The sequence below is a fragment of the Aquarana catesbeiana genome, linkage group LG02, assembly GCF_042186555.1.
Source record: "Aquarana catesbeiana isolate 2022-GZ linkage group LG02, ASM4218655v1, whole genome shotgun sequence".
Lineage (NCBI taxonomy): Eukaryota > Metazoa > Chordata > Amphibia > Anura > Ranidae > Aquarana > Aquarana catesbeiana.
Genome location: NC_133325.1, coordinates 575782542 through 575800282, shown reverse-complemented (window position 1 = coordinate 575800282; position 17741 = coordinate 575782542). Strand labels below are relative to the sequence as shown.

The following is a 17741-nucleotide window of genomic DNA, read 5'->3' as shown; positions in this document are numbered from 1 at the left end:
GAAGGAAGGAGGGAATGAAGGAGGGAATGAAGGAAGGAAGGAAGGAAGGAAGGGAGGGAAGGAGGGAATTAAGGAGGGAGAGAAGGAGGGAATGAAGGAGGGAGGGAAGGAGGGAATGAAGGAGGGAGAGAAGGAGGGAATGAAGGAGGGAGAGAAGGAGGGAATGAAGGAGGGAAGGAAGGAGGGAGGGAATGAAGGAGGGAATCAAGGAGGGAAGGAAGGAGGGAAGGAAGGGGGGAATGAAGGAGGGAATGAAGGAAGGAAGGAAGGAAGGAGGGAGGGAAGGAGGGAATGAAGGAGGGAGGGAAGGAGGGAATGAAGGAGGGAGGGAAGGAGGGAATGAAGGAGGGAGAGAAGGAGGGAATGAAGGAGGGAGGGAAGGAGGGAGAGAAGGAGGGAATGAAGGAGGGCGCGAAGGAGGGAATGAAGGAGGGCGCGAAGGAGGGAATGAAGGAGGGAATGAAGGAGGGAGGGAAGGAGGGAGGGAAGGAGGGAATGAAGGAGGGAAGGAAGGAGGGAGGGAATGAAGGAGGGAATCAAGGAGGGAAGGAAGGAGGGAAGGAAGGGGGGAATGAAGGAGGGAATGAAGGAAGGAAGGAAGGAAGGAAGGAAGGAGGGAGGGAAGGAGGGAGGGAAGGAAGGAGGGAGGGAGGGAGGGAAGGAGGGAATGAAGGAGGGAGGGAAGGAGGGAGGGAGGGAAGGAAGGAGGGAAGGAGGGAGGGAAGGAAGGAGGGAGGGAAGGAGGGAGGGAAGGAAGGAAGGAGGGAGGGAAGGAGGGAGGGAAGGAAGGAATGAAGGAGGGAGGGAAGGAGTGAGCGAAGGAAGGAGGGAGGGAAGGAAGGAGGGAGGGAGGGAAGGAGGGAATGAAGGAGGGAGGGAAGGAGGGAGGGAGGGAAGGAAGGAGGGAAGGAGGGAGGGAAGGAAGGAGGGAGGGAAGGAGGGAGGGAAGGAAGGAAGGAGGGAGGGAAGGAAGGAAGGAGGGAGGGAAGGAAGGAAGGAGGGAGGGAAGGAAGGAAGGAGGGAGGGAAGGAAGGAAGGAGGGAGGGAAGGAGGGAGGGAAGGAAGGAATGAAGGAGGGAGGGAAGGAGTGAGCGAAGGAAGGAGGGAGGGAGGGAAGGAGGGAAGGAGTGAGGGAAGGAGTGAGGGAAGGAGGGAGGGAGGGAAGGAGGGAAGAAGGGAGGGAGGGACGGAAGTTGGGCACACACTGAGGAAGGAATGTCCAGTGTGAACGCTCCTTCCTCAGTGCAGACACTGACAGATCCTGTCATATACATGAATTGAGCACAAACACCAACACTATTAGTGCTACATCCCAACAGAATTCTATTGGATGTCTACGACACCTCTTATGAATTCCCTCATAAGCGTTTTCTTTTAGGTGAAAAGAGCAAAAACAATGAAAAAAAAATAAGTTAACCTGTCTTTTTTTTTTAAAGCATAGCAAATGTAAAATGGACACCCCGAAATTACCCCATTTTGGAAAGTAGACACCCCAAGGTGATCTGATTTTTTGCTAAATTTTTTGGGAGCTGAAGAAACATGCCAGTATTAAAGGGGTTAAAATATGGCACTTGGTATTGTACTAGGTACATTAAGTATACAGGTAATACAGACGGGGGTTAGGAGGTGAAGGGGTTAATGTGCAGGACAAGGGAGGTGAAGGGTTAACAAACAGGTCAGATCAGAGACAGGATGGGGCTGACATATACTGTAGAGGTTAATGAAATGTGTATATTTATTATTGCTAATTATTATTACTGTGTGATGATGTAACCCTTACATGTATTATTTACATGCAAGCAATATAAGAACATGAATATGACTTAGTATCGGCCTCCTTTTATTCCCTGTATAGGAGAGGTCAGATAGGAGAGGGAAATGCAGCACAAGAGTCAATCAGTTGTGTTGCAGGGAAAGGAACATGTTTAGCCTAGGTTTCCACTATTGCTACCTGAAAGTCGCACGATTTTGATGCGACTTGAAGAAATGTCTGTGTATTCTTGAGGTCTATGGACCTCAAGTCGCATCAAAGTCGGACCAAAGTAGTGCAGAGACTACTTTGAAGTCGCACAGATATAAACAGTACTCTTTGGAAATCATGGGGAACAACTTGTCATGTGACTTTGCAGTCCCAAGTCGCAGGACAAGTTGCACAAGTGGAAACGGAGCCTAAATGGAGTAGAGAGCAGAGTGACAGAGAGATGATCCCATGAGTCTGCTTTTTCTTTCATTGTCCAATCACAGATTGATGGAGTGACAGGACCTGTAAGTGAACTACTGTAGAGAAAAAATGAGTTTCCTGCTCTGCCAGACGGGTCTGTACTGTGTGACAGAGCTGTGAAAATCTCAAAACTGGATGGACAGTAGGGATGAGCTTGCCTTTATTCGAAATTGGATTCAAATAAAAATGGGTTGAATATTTTACCAGTGTTGAATAGAAAGTTGGCGTTGAGTGCAATTGAACTCTCGCTATTTATTACTATAATGTTGTCAGTCTGCATATACCTTACAGTAATAAACATGGGGCTCATTTACTTTTTTCCACAACTAAGTGCTGGTTAAAATACCTGTGCTGTGTGCCCATAGGAGAGTTGGAACGCGGCTCTCTCACACAAAGCATTGTTCTGTCTCTCCAGTGGTCTGACATCTCTTCTCCCAGAACACGGTTTATATAAACAATGCTACTCGGGGAGACAGAATGCAGTTGATTGGAGCAGTGTGGGGGAGGGGACACTGGAGAGCCGTGTATTGTGTGAGAGAACTGAGGTCTGACTCTCCTAGGTGCGGCCAGTACAAGATATTTACCTCTCGCTGTAACAATTTGAAAGAAAAAAGGAGCCCCGTCTGATCGGATCGCTCATCATATTTGAGGCAGCTGGGGTTATATAGTAAATACTTCTACATGACTATTTGCTGTACTCATATCTGTACTTTCCATTTACACCATATGTCAAGATGTGTACTCTGGTACCATTGAAATTATTATATGTTTTCATACACGGATAATACATTGCTTGTTTAATAAAAAATGTATTGAAATATAAATAAAGGAAAGCGATCCCCATATCTATTATTGTATATACAGCCTGGCTGCATCACAGTAACAGATTACAAGGGTTCAGTTGGGCTTATTTCTGTTTATTAGGGCACTGGGCCATATGGCTGAAAGTGTCTGTAAGTAGTAGTGACTAGTAAGATGAGGATCAATGTAGATCTATAAAAGAACAGTTTTTGTATACATTGCCCACTGATTGATTTATATTTCTTCTTTTACTGAACTTTCTCAGAACTTTCTGATTTCAACACTACAGTCACCTGTGAAAACAGAGCAATGACAGTCACAGTCAGTAAATGTAAGCTAGAAGCACTTGGTCTCGACTCTTCCACAATGCATCTGAGGGACTCATCAATAGATTGCAATACCCCATATTCAGACTCCATCAATGGGCTGAAAGGGACTTCTCTCCAGACCAAAGCAGAATCCAATTGGTGTGGAAACACAGTGACGGTAGAACACTATTGATTTATTTATTCATTCATTTTAACAACTCCTGTGTTAGATTTGTATGTACCTTACTTTTCTGGAAAAATTGACACTCAGCAATCTGTTTTCACTTTTTTTAAAGAGATATGCTAAAGCCCAACTCCAGACGAATATTTTTCATTTCATATAGGATAGACCACAGAAGAGATAGGGGACTCTGTCAACTTTTTTTTTTGAGAGAGAGATTTTTTTCTTCCCTCACTCCCTGTCATCAATTAAAACAGAAATCCGGACTGGTGACAATATGGAACTTCTGAAAAATGTTTTATCAATGTGTTTACCTTCCTGTCGATAGACAGTGAGAGAAGACCTTCTCATTGGGTCACTGTGGTTATTCTTGAAATGCAAGTCTGCTCTCCCCGAGAAAGCCCCCTAAGGTTTCCACTTACCAATCTATGATTCATGGAGATTTTATGTTTGGGGTCACTGGGTGCTACACAGATCTTTACAAAACTCTCCCGGCCAGGCCATACATGCGCAGTAGACTTCCTATTTAGCCTAGGTTCACTCCAGTGCAGCTGCAGCATGATGAGTCTTTCAGTGCAACATTGCGTGTTTTTGATGCATTTTTTCACGCTGATGCATTTTTAAATTTTTTTTGTAGGAAGAGGAGGTTGGATTTTATACACAAAACTCTGCCAAAAACGCACTAAGGCTAGGTTCAAATCTATGCATGTAAGGTTGATGCTTTTTTAAGTGTTTTTGTGGTGCATTTTTGATGCATTTTTTGGTAGGGGGAGAAGATTGGTTGTTAAACACAAAACCCTACCGAAAGCGATTTAAAAACACATATATGTTTTTGATGCAGTTCCATTAAAATCTATGGAACCAAAAATGCAACCTTCTGCATGTAAGAAAAGTTCCTGCATCTTTCCAAAAAAGAAAAACTGCAAAAATGTCAATGGGACTCATAGGAAAAAATGTTGAATGAATTGTGGTGTGTTTGTGTAGATCTGCAAATGTACTAAAACCCGCATAGATATGAACCTAGCCTAATAATGCCTGCACATGCAGTTTACATGCGCTCCCATTAAAGTCTATGGGGCAAAAAACTGCATAAAAGAAGTGCACCAGGCACTGACTGGGCAGCATAGAGAATGTAATTTACCTTATTGTGCAGTGCGGCATGACAATAAACACAGGAAAAACTTTATTTGAACGGGGGGGGGGGGGGGGATGTATTAAGGGAGCATTCACATTTGCAAATGCACCCACACTGCGATTAGATGCGAGAACCCCAGCGGGGGTTCCCAGGATTAGCTGTAAGTGGCAGCCCCATTGAAATCAATGGGAGGTTGCCGCCTCTCGCAGTTAATCACAGCCACTGACATGTAAGTGATCGGCTCTGGACGCAGGCTGCATCCTTATAGCTATGGGAAGCCTGTTCTTTGTTAAGCCTCGTACACACGCTTTGATTTTCGGACAAACGAACGTCTATTTTTTGTGGTATGCTAGTCTCATGTCGAAAGTAAAGAGGTTACCCACAATACCAATATTTTCATACAACTGAATACAACGTCAGAAGTGACGTAATGTGTTAAATAGTTTTATATGTATTCTTTAGTTTCTGAGCATGCATAGTCTTGCTCTTACGATTTTTTTTCGTACAAAAAGCATACTAATGAAACGAAAATTGGACGTTGAGTTCACATCCGACAAAAATGTTATAGGTGTCCGTTTATGAAGCAGTGATCAGCGGTGATCCCGAGGATTGCCGCTGATCACAGTCCATAAACAGTTTATGAAACAGAGATAATCGGGAGAGAACATGTTTGAACTTGTTCTCCCGCCGATTATCTCTACACACGGAGAATCCTCATTGAATGACACAGTAACGGCCAGTTTATGAAGCGGTGATCTCATCACTTCACTGGCGATCTGTGTCAGAATTCACACTCCTAGGTTCACCAGCTCAGAGGTGGTGAATCGGGGAGTGAAGAGGAAATCTGGGGGGATCTAAGGGGGAAGGAGGAAGATTATTAACTTCCTTATGCCTCGTTCAGACCCCCCAACACTGTAAGCATGTCCCCCTGTCATATTTATGTGTATACATATATATACATATAATGTGTATATATATATATATATATATATATATATATATATATATATATATATATATATATATATATATATATATATATATATAATATGTGTGTGTATATACATGTATATATAATGTGTGTGTGTGTATACATATGTATATAATGTAGGGGGACTCAATATTTTATTAACAGTAATCCACGCCGTCTGTCCGTGTATTGAGCGGTGATAATTTATCACTGCTTAATAAACGGACATCTCTGTATTTCTGGTGCTGTAATCTCGTAAAGTCTCACAAGATTCCAGTATCAGGGAACGTTCTCCACTGTTGGAAGCATTTGTAGATCTCTTCACTCCTCAGAAGGTGAAGCGATCTACAAAGCTTCATAAACTGGCACACAGAGGAGAAAGATCTTCACTGTGAATGCTGGAGAACGAAGCAGTGAATAGATTTCACTGCTTCATAAACGGACACCATAGTCTGCACATCCAGCTTTTGTCTGGGGAAAAAGCAAAATTGGCTGTCAAAAGCACAGTACTAACGATCTGAAAATCACCAGACAGCTCATCGTGCTAATTTTTCCATCCGATTTTCGTATCGTGTGTATGGGCCTTTAGACTCAACGATTGACAGATTTCATTTCCACTAGATAGTGAGTTTTGAAAGTAACCTGTCTCTATGATGAAGCTCTTTTTCCACTGCTAATTACTGGACTCTATCCACAGGGTGATGCCTCCAATATCAATATTTCCAACACCATTTACATTGGAATCCTGGATAAACCCATCATCACAAGAAATAATATCAGCTTTAACTTTACCTGTGTGTATAATCGGAATATGCAAACAAGTCTGAAACTGCCTGGAAATATTACACAACAGTAAGAAAAAATATAAGACATAGAGATTTTCTTGTGTAATATACAATCATATTTGTTCCTTCTCTTTCACTAACCTCTCATTTCCATTAACTATGATGTTTGTAGTAATTAAACATAAATGTTATGTACGCAGCACTGAATTTTGTGAATCTAAGGTGTTTTCCATATCCATATTTTGTATCTAATGGTGGTAAAGCAAACCTTAGCTTTTTTTTAGTCATGTTCAAGTGAATGCCAAGTAATCAGTAAGTGTAATTTATCAATGGATCCACCACAGGGATCACAGTTTTCTCCAAGACAATGCTTTAATCTGCTTTTCTCTCCAGAATGCCGGCACACCTCTGTTCAGGCATCACCCAGGGTCAGCACTTGCACTTTTGCACTGAGATGCTAGCTCTGGGATCAATCAACTTTCTTGAAAAACTATAATTGTGTCATAATCAGCAGAAGACTGCTACTTGGGGTTAGGGGGCTTTGCAGGATCAACAGAAAATAAAGACATGATCATAATTGAAAGCTAAAGGATAATCAAAAGCAGAAGTTCAGACACATTAAGCTGGCCAAACAATGACCAAAATTTGTTCGCTTCAGCAGGGACCAGCTCAGTTTTGATCAGTGTGTGACAATCCCTGTTCAACAGAAGTTGATGTGTAAGTTCATGTTTACAGAAAAAATAAAGAAAGTGAACTAACACCCTATACCCTCCCCACTGCCTGCATCCCCTCTGCACTCACCTCCATGGGGGATACAGTTTCCCCGACCACACAGCCTGGTGCAGCAGTCCTGGGGTTTGAAAAATGCTCTGTTCTTCCCTTTCAACACTGACCAATCAGAACCGCTCTGATCTGTCCCAGATTCCTTAGGGAAAGAAGAGGAAGAACAGAGCATTTTTCAAACCTCAGGATTGCTGTACTGGGCTGTGTGGACAGTGAAACTATATCACCCACGGAGGTAAGTGTAGCAGGGACAGGGGGGTGGGGAGTGTGTAGGGTGTTAGTTCACTTTTATGTTCTGTAAAGGTAAACTTACATTTTAAGTCCACTGTCAAAGTTTTTATTGCTGTCTGTGAACCCCAATGGTGAGATTTCCCTATACGTCCTGTGCTGGTGACAGGGTGTCATAAGAACAAAAAGTCATGGGAAAACTCCTCAATAGAAACAGACAGGAACAAAAATATTCTAGGGAAGGTTAGATCCTCTGACAGGCTTTATTGCTGTATGTATCTCTCTGTCCCACTGACACCTCTTTCTTTAGTTCCTGTCTAATGCCCCGTACACACGATCTGAATTTCCATCAGAAAAACCTTGGATGGTTTTTCCGACAGAATTCCGCTCAAGCTTGCCTTGCATACACACAGTCACACAAAAGTTCTCTGAACTTTCGACCGTCAAGAACGCGGTGACGTACAACATTACGACGAGCCGAGAAAATGAAGTTCAATGCTTCTGAGCATGCGCCGAATTGTTTCCGAGCATGCGTAGGAATTTTGCACGTCGGAATTTCTACAGACGATCGGAATTTCTGATAGGAACTTTTTCTGTCGGAAAAATAGAGAACATGCTCTCAATCTTTTACTGGCGGAAATTCCACCAGCAAAAGTCCGATGGAGCATACACATGGTCGGAATTTCCAACCAAAAGCTCACATCGGACTTTTGCTGGCAGAATTGCCGATCGTGTGTACGGGGCATAAGTATAATGCCCTGTACACACGATAGGATTTTCCAATGGAAAATGTGTGATAGGACCTTGTTGTCGGAAATTCCGACCATGTGTAGGTTCCATCACACATTTTCCATAGGAACTTCCAACACACAAAGTTTGAGAGCAGGCTATAAAATTTTCCGACAACAAAATCCAATCGGTTAAATTCCGATCGTGTGTATACAAATCTGACGCACAAAGTGCCACGCATGCTCAGAATAAATTAAGAGACGAAAGCTATTGGCTACTGCCGCGTTTACAGTCCTGACGTACGTGTTTTACGTCACTGTGCTCAGAACGATCGGATTTTCCGACAACTCTGTGTGACCGTGTGTATGCAAGACAAGTTTGAGCCAACATCCGTCGGAAAAAATCCATGGATTTTGTTGTCGGAATGTCCGACCGTGTGTACAGGGCATAAGAGTGACAGAAATCGAGGGGAAATATTACAATCATTTTGGAGTTTTTCTCGCAATTTTGGTGTCTTTTTTTTTTTTTTTTTTTTTACGGGGACATGCCCGGTTATGTGCATAGATAACTGTTTCAACCTCTTAAACTTTATATTGTATATTATACTGTGCTATATATATTATATATATATATTTAAAAATGTGCAGCACTGATCAAGTAAAAAAAAAATATATGTACAAGAACCCCAAGGGGTACAACTAAAATTATAGTGGGTATTCAATTCATGTGTATTTATAAAATAGTTTTTTGTAAAAGATCCGTATGTCAGTGTTACAAACACACAATGTTAAAGGGATATAACATTCATATGTACCATAATGATGAATGATTCAACTTTCTTGTATACAAATACAATTAAAAAAAACATTGAGCGTTTAGTCTATTATTATTATATTATTATACAGGATTTATATAGCGCCGACAGTTTACGCAGCACTTTACAACATGAGGGCAGACAGTACAAGTACAATACAATTCAATACAGGAGGAATCAGAGGGCCCTGCTCTTTAGAGCTTACAATCTAGGAGGGAGAGTCAAGTTATACAAGAGGGTAACCGCTGTGGGGGATGAGCTAATGGAGAAAATAGTGCAGTTGTTAGATGGAGGCAGGATAGGCTTCTCTGAAGAGGAAAGTTTTCAGGGATCGCCAAAAGGTGGATACATTTGGAGACAGTCTGACAGATTGGGGTAGGGAATTCCAGAGGATGGGCGAGGCTCGGGAGAAGTTCTGGAGGCAGATATGGGAGGAGGTGATGAGCGAGCTAGAGAGCAGGAGGTCTTGGGAGGAACGGAGACAGCGATTAGGTGGTATTATAAGACTAGGCTAGTGATGTAGCTGGGGGCAGAGTTGTGGATGGCTTCATAACTTATTGTTAGTATTCTGAATTTAATTCGTTGGGCGAGTGGTAGCCAATGGAGGGATTGGCAGAGGGGGGTAGCAGACACTGAGCGGTTTGTAAGGTGGATGAGTCTGGCAGCAGCATTCATGATGGACTGAAGGGGGGATAGCCTATTTAAAGGTAAGCCAATGAGGAGGGAGTTGCAGTAGTCGAGGCGAGAGATAACCAGGGAGTGAATCAGGAGCTTTGTGGTTTCATTGGTTAGAAAGTCTAAACAAACATTATCTGGGATGATATCTAACATTCATCATTATGGTACATATGAATGTTATAACCCTTTAACATTGTGTGTTTCTAACAATGACATACTGATCTTTTCCAAAAAAGTTATTTATATCTACACATGGATCGAAAAATACCCACTATAATTTTAGTAGTTCCCTTTAGTTAGGGTCCTAGTACATATACATTTTTTCACTTAAACAGCGCTGCACATTTTTTACACTGTTCTTTAGCACATAATTGCCTTTTGTGGTGCTAGCTGTTTTTGGTTTTATTGGGACACAAGCGCAGTATATATATATATATATATATATATATATATATATATATATATATATATATATATATATATATACACACATATATAGGAAGGCCGGTTTACCGGCCTGAAATTATGGGAGGAGCCCGGAGGGTATATAGCCAGACCATCCACAATGGTCTGTGTCAGTTCCAGTGCGCGGTAGCTCACATCACAGGGCTGACTCTTCCCAGCTCACCTCATGTTCGGCAGTCTGTGCATTCAATCGCAGGTGCACTCCGGCTTTTCATTCGTGGTCTTCGTCGGCGGTTCCCACTCACGGTCGCAGGTAGTATCCAAACTTTCGTGTCATGTGCAAAATCTTGCGGTTTATTATGCTTCTTATCCTGCACCCATTTCATGAAAAAACCTGCCCCGGAGTTGTTGTCGCTCATGTCCCGACATCATTCGGCACAGGCATAGTACATTCGTAAAGTTCCTTCTGACAAATATACGATTCATTCGTAGACCCAAGCCTCCAGTCACTGTCGGTCGTTCTCAATATCACTCGCAATAGGCTTCACTGGTCAAAAAATTCATGCTCCATGGGGTTGCCATCTCATTCATTAGGAGATCAGCATATATCGTTTGTATAGGTTTCTGTGGCTGATTGAGGTGTGGTTGAGCCCACCTGGTGCCTTCTCTGCACTTGATTAGCCTGGGGGGATGGGTGGTTGATAGGTGTTCAGTTTCACAGTAAGGGATGGCATACACTCTACAACCAATTTGTATCAGATACTCCTTACTACCGATTTATATCGGATTAATTTAATGTTTTACAAACTGATTCATATCAGATGCATTGCAGAGGCCGACTCTACCAACTCACTGCATGTCCTTCGAGATTGGTCGTAGGTTTTTATCAATTGTCCCACACTCACTGTCGCAGGTAGTGCTTTCCTGCTACCGAACCGTTACTTTATGTTCCCCTTCGTAAACCACCTACAACTTCGTAGGTCTTACTCGATTATGCGCACACATCCGTACTTACTGCCTTTCTCCGTTCCTCATTTGAGCCCCTTACGTCCACAACCAATCTGAATCTAGTCGCATAATCAGCGCAAAGATTCGGATCCTCTGCAAAACGAACTCCACCAACCGATCCGAGTCCAGTCGCAGCACCGGCTTAAAGATTCGGATCCTTGGCAATACAAACATCACCAACCGATCCAAGTCCAGTCGCAACACCGGCTCAATGATTCGGATCCTCAGCATACAAGCACTCACCAACAGTGTGCTTCTTTCATCCCACCGATCCGAGTCCAGTCGCAAACAGCGGCTCTGCGATTCGGATCTTCAGCATACAAGCACTCACCAGCAGTGTGCTTCTTTCATCCGACCGATCTGAGTCCAGTCGCAAAAGCGACTCAATGCTTCAAATCTTTAGCATACACAAGCACTCACCAGCAGTGTGCTTCTTTCATCCCACCGATCCAAGTCCAGTCGCAAACAGCGGCTCTGCGATTCGGATCCTCAGCATACAAGCACTCACCAACAGTGTGCTTCTTTCATCCCACCGATCCGAGTCCAGTCGCAAACAGCGGCTCTGCGATTCGGATCTTCAGCATACAAACACTCACCAGCAGTGTGCTTCTTTCATCCGACCGATCTGAGTCCAGTCGCAAAAGCGACTCAATGCTTCAAATCTTTAGCATACACAAGCACTCACCAGCAGTGTGCTTCTTTCATCCCACCGATTCGAGTCCAGTCGCAAACAGCGGCTCTGCGATTCGGATCTTCAGCATACAAGCACTCACCAACAGCATGCTTCTTTCATTCAAACCAATCCCAGCCCAGTCGCATACCGGCTCAGTGATCCAAGACCCCCGGCACAGCAAAAAACCCCACCGCACATTCCAAAAAAAAAAAAAACTCTTTTACTTTTTAAATCACCGCAAACATTTACGAAATGGCTTCATACAGCCATTCATCTTTCGTAGCAACACGGCTACTCATCGATTTCTCCAACCCTTCCCCCTTTCAGGTCAGTAGAGTTCTTCAGTTGATCCATCCTGCAACAGGTGTGGACAGTATCTTCCTCAGCTTCCCGGTCGACCCAAGTCTCAACCTCAAAAAACTAAAACTCCACTACTAGGACTTCAAGGCAGCGGACACCATGTCGCAGGCCAGCAGCGAGGACCTCGCCTCCACCCCGTCGTCACCTGGGGCAGACTCAGCAAACGACGACTTACAGTCTCTCAGAGCTTGGACCATCCCCAAGCTTACAGCTGAACTACGGCGCAGGGGAATACCTTTCCCTGCGACTGCTAGGAAAGCTGAGCTTTTCAGCTTGCTATTTCCTCCGCCAGCGGCAGCCCAATCGGGCACCCAGGCATCACTACAGTCAATCTCATCAGCAATCACTCAGCTGCACTCCTTGGTGACCACACTATCGGCAGCAGTCACTGATGTCCAGACAAGAGTGGGAACCCTGGAGGTACATCAAGCTGCACCCTCACCATCTACAGTAACCACCGCCACCCCCATGCCTCTCCTTACAGGTACGCCCGACATCTATACCTACGTCCTACCCGCACATCTCGTCCCAGCAGGCATCAGGAAGGACATTAACTTGGCATCCCTCCTCATCGCAGTACACGACCCAGACGAAAACAAGTCCTATGCGTGGGGAGACGTTTCCGTCGTCCTAAAGGCCAAAGACCATAGGCTTACCCGCAAACTCAATATTGCGGAGTTCGTACTAGCATTTGGCATGTTCAGAGACGTGCTATGCACGGTCAACCCCAACAGGAGAGAGGAGCTGGACCTATACCTACATGCAATAGTAGATCTAGGTTGTAAATATGGGGGATGCTCCTTTTTATGACTATCACAGGTCATTTTCAGCAAAAGCAGCAACTAGACTTTCCCAGTTTCAAGTAAAAACCAACTGGAGTACCATCGATACAGAGCTGTTCTGTCGCCATTTCGCTGGCCTACGTTCCCCACTCTGTACCAACTGCCAGTCGTCCACCCATACGGCCAACTGGTGCTCCGAGTCAGGTGGCAGACGCCCCCCCAACCCTCCCTTCTTTCCCAGCGTCACTCGTCACTCAACGGCATTTACTCAGCCGGCTCAGGCAGACAGATTAGGACGACCCATCCAGGCACTAGGGGGAGCAGCCATATGCAATAACTTCAACTTTGGGGGTTGTAACTTCCCCCACTGCAAACTACTTCATGTCTGTCTCACATGCCACAAAGCTCACCCCAGGTACGCTTGCGCTATGAAACAGCCTAAACCCGAATGACTAAGCCGAGTGCACGTCGGATGGCTCGCGTTTTACCTCGCCTCACACCCAACACCTTCACTGGCAGCCTTTCTCATCCGGGGATTCACGACAGGCTTTCACACCGGACTTATCACACTCCCAAACACAACTCACGAATGCAAAAAACCTGCTGTCAGCCGCTACCGACGAGGAAACCATCACCACCCTGCTGCAAACAGAACTAGACCGGGGATACATAATCGGCCCCTTTACACAATCACCTTTTTCTGTATGGAGAGTCAGCCCTATCGGCCTTGTGAAGGGCAAGTTTTCAAATAAACTTCGTTTAGTTTATGATTTGTCCGCGCCTCATTGTTCCCATATACCCAGTTTAAATTCCCTAATACCTTCAGAAGAGTTTACACTTAAATATTCAACGGTAGACTCAGCTATTCAATCCATCATTCTCGCAGGAGCAGGCGCCTGGTTGTCTAAAGCAGACATCTCGGACGCATTCAAATTGTTGCCAATTGATCCGTGCCTATGGCGGTGGCACGGAATCAAATGGAAAGGTCTATACTATTTCGCCACCAAGTTAACGTTCGGCTCCAAAAGCAGCCCGTGGCTATTCGACACTTTCGCTCAGTCTCTTTCCTGGATTCTCTCACAACATGCGTCCTGTCAGAAAGTGATCCACTACTTAGACGACTTCCTACTCATAGAGAAACCCAACGAGCCCCCAGTTGATCTAAACAGCCTCAGAACAATCTTTCATAATCTTAACGTACCTTTAGCGGATAAGAAGGTAGAAGGCCCGGCACAGATCGTCACCTTCATGGGTATCATACTCAACACTCACACCATGCAAGCCAGTCTGCCTCCCGACAAATTGACCCGCATCAGGACAGTCATCCACACATTTACTAATACGCAAGGCTGCACAAAAAAGCAACTGCAATCCCTCCTTGGCATGCTGAACTTCGCCATAAGGATCATCCCTCAAGGGCGATCCTTCGTCTCACGTCTCCTGGTGTTCCTTTCCCAGGTACAAGACCCCGACCTAATATTTAAACTAGACAAGGCAGCCGTAGCTGACCTAGCCAGGTGGGACGATTTTCTAACAAACTGGAACGGCATTTCGATGTTTATCCCATCAGCGTCTCCCACTTCACCCCAAATAATCACGGACGCCGCAGCCTCCACAGGTTTTGCAGCTATTTTTGGCCACCACTGGTTCGCAGCACCATGGCCGCCAGAAATACTCTCGATCCCCGGGTTCAGTCAATCCTCCTCGATGTTCGAGATTTACCCCATTGTTGCAGCAGCCCACGTCTGGGGCAACAACTGGGTAGGACAAACAGTGACATTTTCCACAGATAATCTAGCCACAGCCTCTATTATAAACAAAGGTCGCTCCAAGTCCTTGGCCATCATGTCCTTCCTACGCAGGCTGGTGCAACTCTCACTACAGCACCAATTTAATGTCCTCTGCGTTCATATCCCCGGTAAATGCAACACTTCGGCCGACGCGCTATCTCGCTTTAACTACACAACCTTCTTTTCGCAGGAACCTGGAGCCGACCCGACCATGTCTGCTATCCCACATTGGTCACAGCTAACCCTGGATTGAAGCGACATCTTCATGACGCCACTAGTCTGATTAACCAGTCACTATCTCACAATACCCTGAAAGGCTACCATGCTGCCTGGAAAAGCTATCACAGGTTTCTAGAGGCTAACCCCGGGGCTATACCAGGAGATCTCCATCATATCCTGGCCTTCATTTCATACTGCCACACTCAGCTGAAGTTATCCTACAACACTATTAGACTCTTCCTAGCTGGCATCCAGCATTTCACCTCTTTTCTAGATCCTAACAAACCATCTTTGTTCGCTACCCATGCGGTCAAGGCCATCCTCCGAGGCATCCACAAGCAGAAACCCCAAGTTAGCGGTAAACGCTTACCAGTCACCAGTGCCATGTTTCGAGACATGTCCACCATACTCTCACGCTCACCTTTCGGTTTTTGCCCAGCTTGGTCATCCAAGCTGCCATCTACCTGGCATTTTATGGCTTTCTACGACCCAGCGAATTCACAGTCAGCAGCACTAGTCATAGGGCCTTACGCAGACGCCACCTCACGCGTCACCACAGCCACTTCACGATACACCTCGAGGTATCCAAAACACAACAGTCCGGTCCAGGGGTTGACATCAAGCTCTTCAGAACGCACAACGCCTGGTGCCCCGTAGCCATCCTAGATAGTCTATTAGCCCATTTACTTGATCCCTCGCAGGACAGCCCATTGCTGCCGTTCCCGATCAGCCCGCTTAGTACCAACCAGTTCACTACTCACGTCAGGATCCTTCTGCGCAACTTAGGCCTTGACCCCAACCGTTATTCTGGACATTCTTTCCATATTGGAGCAGCATCAGCAGCCTCACGAAACGGAGTCCCGGACCACGTGATCAGGAAAATGGGAAGGTGGAAATCCACCTGCTTTGCTCGCTATATTCCCAATCCACAAGTAGAAATGTCACGAGCCTTTTGCAAGCTCGCTCTGTAAGAAGACCATAAACTTAAATAAAACATTACCTCCCTAAACCAAGTCTTTTTGCGCCCTTCTCTGGCATACCACCCAGCAGATCTGGGTTTACCATACAGCAGGCCAGGGCACACTTCAGGTCTATTTATGTTGTTAGTCTTGTAACGTGTTTATGTGTTTCATATCCATCAGGACGGAGGGCTCCGAATATAAATATATATATATATATATATATATATATATATATATATATATATATATGTATACACACAAATCACACTAAATACTTTCAAACCAGATCATTTTATTGCATCTTAAGGCTGGTTTCACACTGCCGCACTGCAGATAGATTTTCTATTAGGTTACATGTTGTTTGCTGTATTTTCTGACAGTACACCAAATGTCCTGCACACATCATCTTTGGTGTGCCTTCAGAAAACCCACAACCTATTAGAAAGTTTATGGGAAACCATGGGTTAACCGCATGAAAACCACAGGTACACCTGCGCTGTGGTTTGGGCGCAGAAACTGGCCTTAAGGTTTCTCTTGCCTTCCCAATGCATTAAAATGTAACTTTTTACATTAGTGGACATTAGTGTTTAAGCTCCCGTTCACATTGGTGCGATTTGACATGCGATTTGCTGGCAATAGAAGCGTCCCGATCGGTGCACCGATTTCCAGTAGTTCCTGCACTACTTTCGGCGACTTTGTGGGAGAGTTCAATAGATATTTGTGCATGAACCCGCACGGATGTCTTTCAAGTCGCTTCCCGAAGTCGGACTGAAATGCGGCTTTTAAATCATGCAAGTTCAGATGAACTCACACAATTTCAAAGTTGTGCTCAGTGTGAACAATTTCTGAAAGCTATTGCTACTTATTAGGAAATAAATTGTGATTTAAATTGTTATTGGTTTTGTTACCTGAACATGTATTTGTTTTCTTAGGACGGTATACCTGTCTGGAGTGAATGGGACTGGATCATATCCCGTTACCATGGCTGCTTATAAAGATTCATCATTTACAGACCCATATCAAAATAATGATGCAGTGGTTGTTGGAACAAACATCTATGTGGGAATATTTGTGACAGGCGCTGATGGAAATCAATATGTGGTCCGGATAGAGACATGTGTTGCAAGTCCTACAGATAATCGTAGTGATGTAAATGCTTTTTATCTTATAAAAGATGGGTAAGTCTACATTTCTAATGCAACCATAGAGGTGAATGAAAATGTAAAGACTTAGAACTTCACAGAGCACAGAGTACTAAATACAAAAGAAGAAGTTAAAACTAACCTTATGAATATCTTCCGTATTTAGCTGGAATCAGTATAAGTGTTCCCAGTAAAAGTGGCGCCTCGTACATCTGTCTCTGATTATCAGACAAATGATCTGTTTTTTTTTTTTTTTTGCATGCTAGTCTTGTATCAAAAATGAAGAGGTTACTAAAGTTCTGAAAATTCTCATATGACAGAATACAACTCGGGAAGTGATGTAATGTGTTGTATTGTAATGTATTTTTTTGTTTCTAATCCGATTTTCTGATTGCGTTTTAGTACACACAATCAGAAAATCAGGCGAAAAATACCGCTTTCGGAGCGATTGTACGATAATCTGAGCTTTAGTACACAGCTTTAGAGAGCCGATCTCGACAGTTCATCTAAAATTATCCAAAGGGACAAACCGAGACATTTCCGTTTAATCAGTACAGTTTTCGTGTAAAAAAAAAAAAAAAAAAAAAAAAAAAACTTTGGAAACAAAAGAATACAATACAACACATTACATCACTGGTCTAAAGCCTAGTGCTTTAGATGCTTTTAGACCAGTGTTATCTCCTCCACTTGTAGAAGCAACATTTTACAGAAAATCTTGGAGGAAAAGCCATTCATAAAATAGATCATTTTTGCCCTTGACTGCAGAA

General features: G+C 44.1%; 1 protein-coding gene across 1 annotated transcript in view; it reads left to right on the top strand.

Annotated features, from left to right (window-relative positions):
• Positions 1–17741, top strand: part of LOC141128688 (uromodulin-like) — a 66065-nt gene that overhangs the window by 27645 nt on the left and 20679 nt on the right. The window contains exons 5-7 of the mRNA XM_073616122.1: positions 3288–3508; positions 6314–6468; positions 16765–17010. Of these exons, the coding sequence (XP_073472223.1) occupies positions 3288–3508; positions 6314–6468; positions 16765–17010 (622 nt within the window). The remainder of the gene's footprint in view (positions 1–3287; positions 3509–6313; positions 6469–16764; positions 17011–17741) is intronic.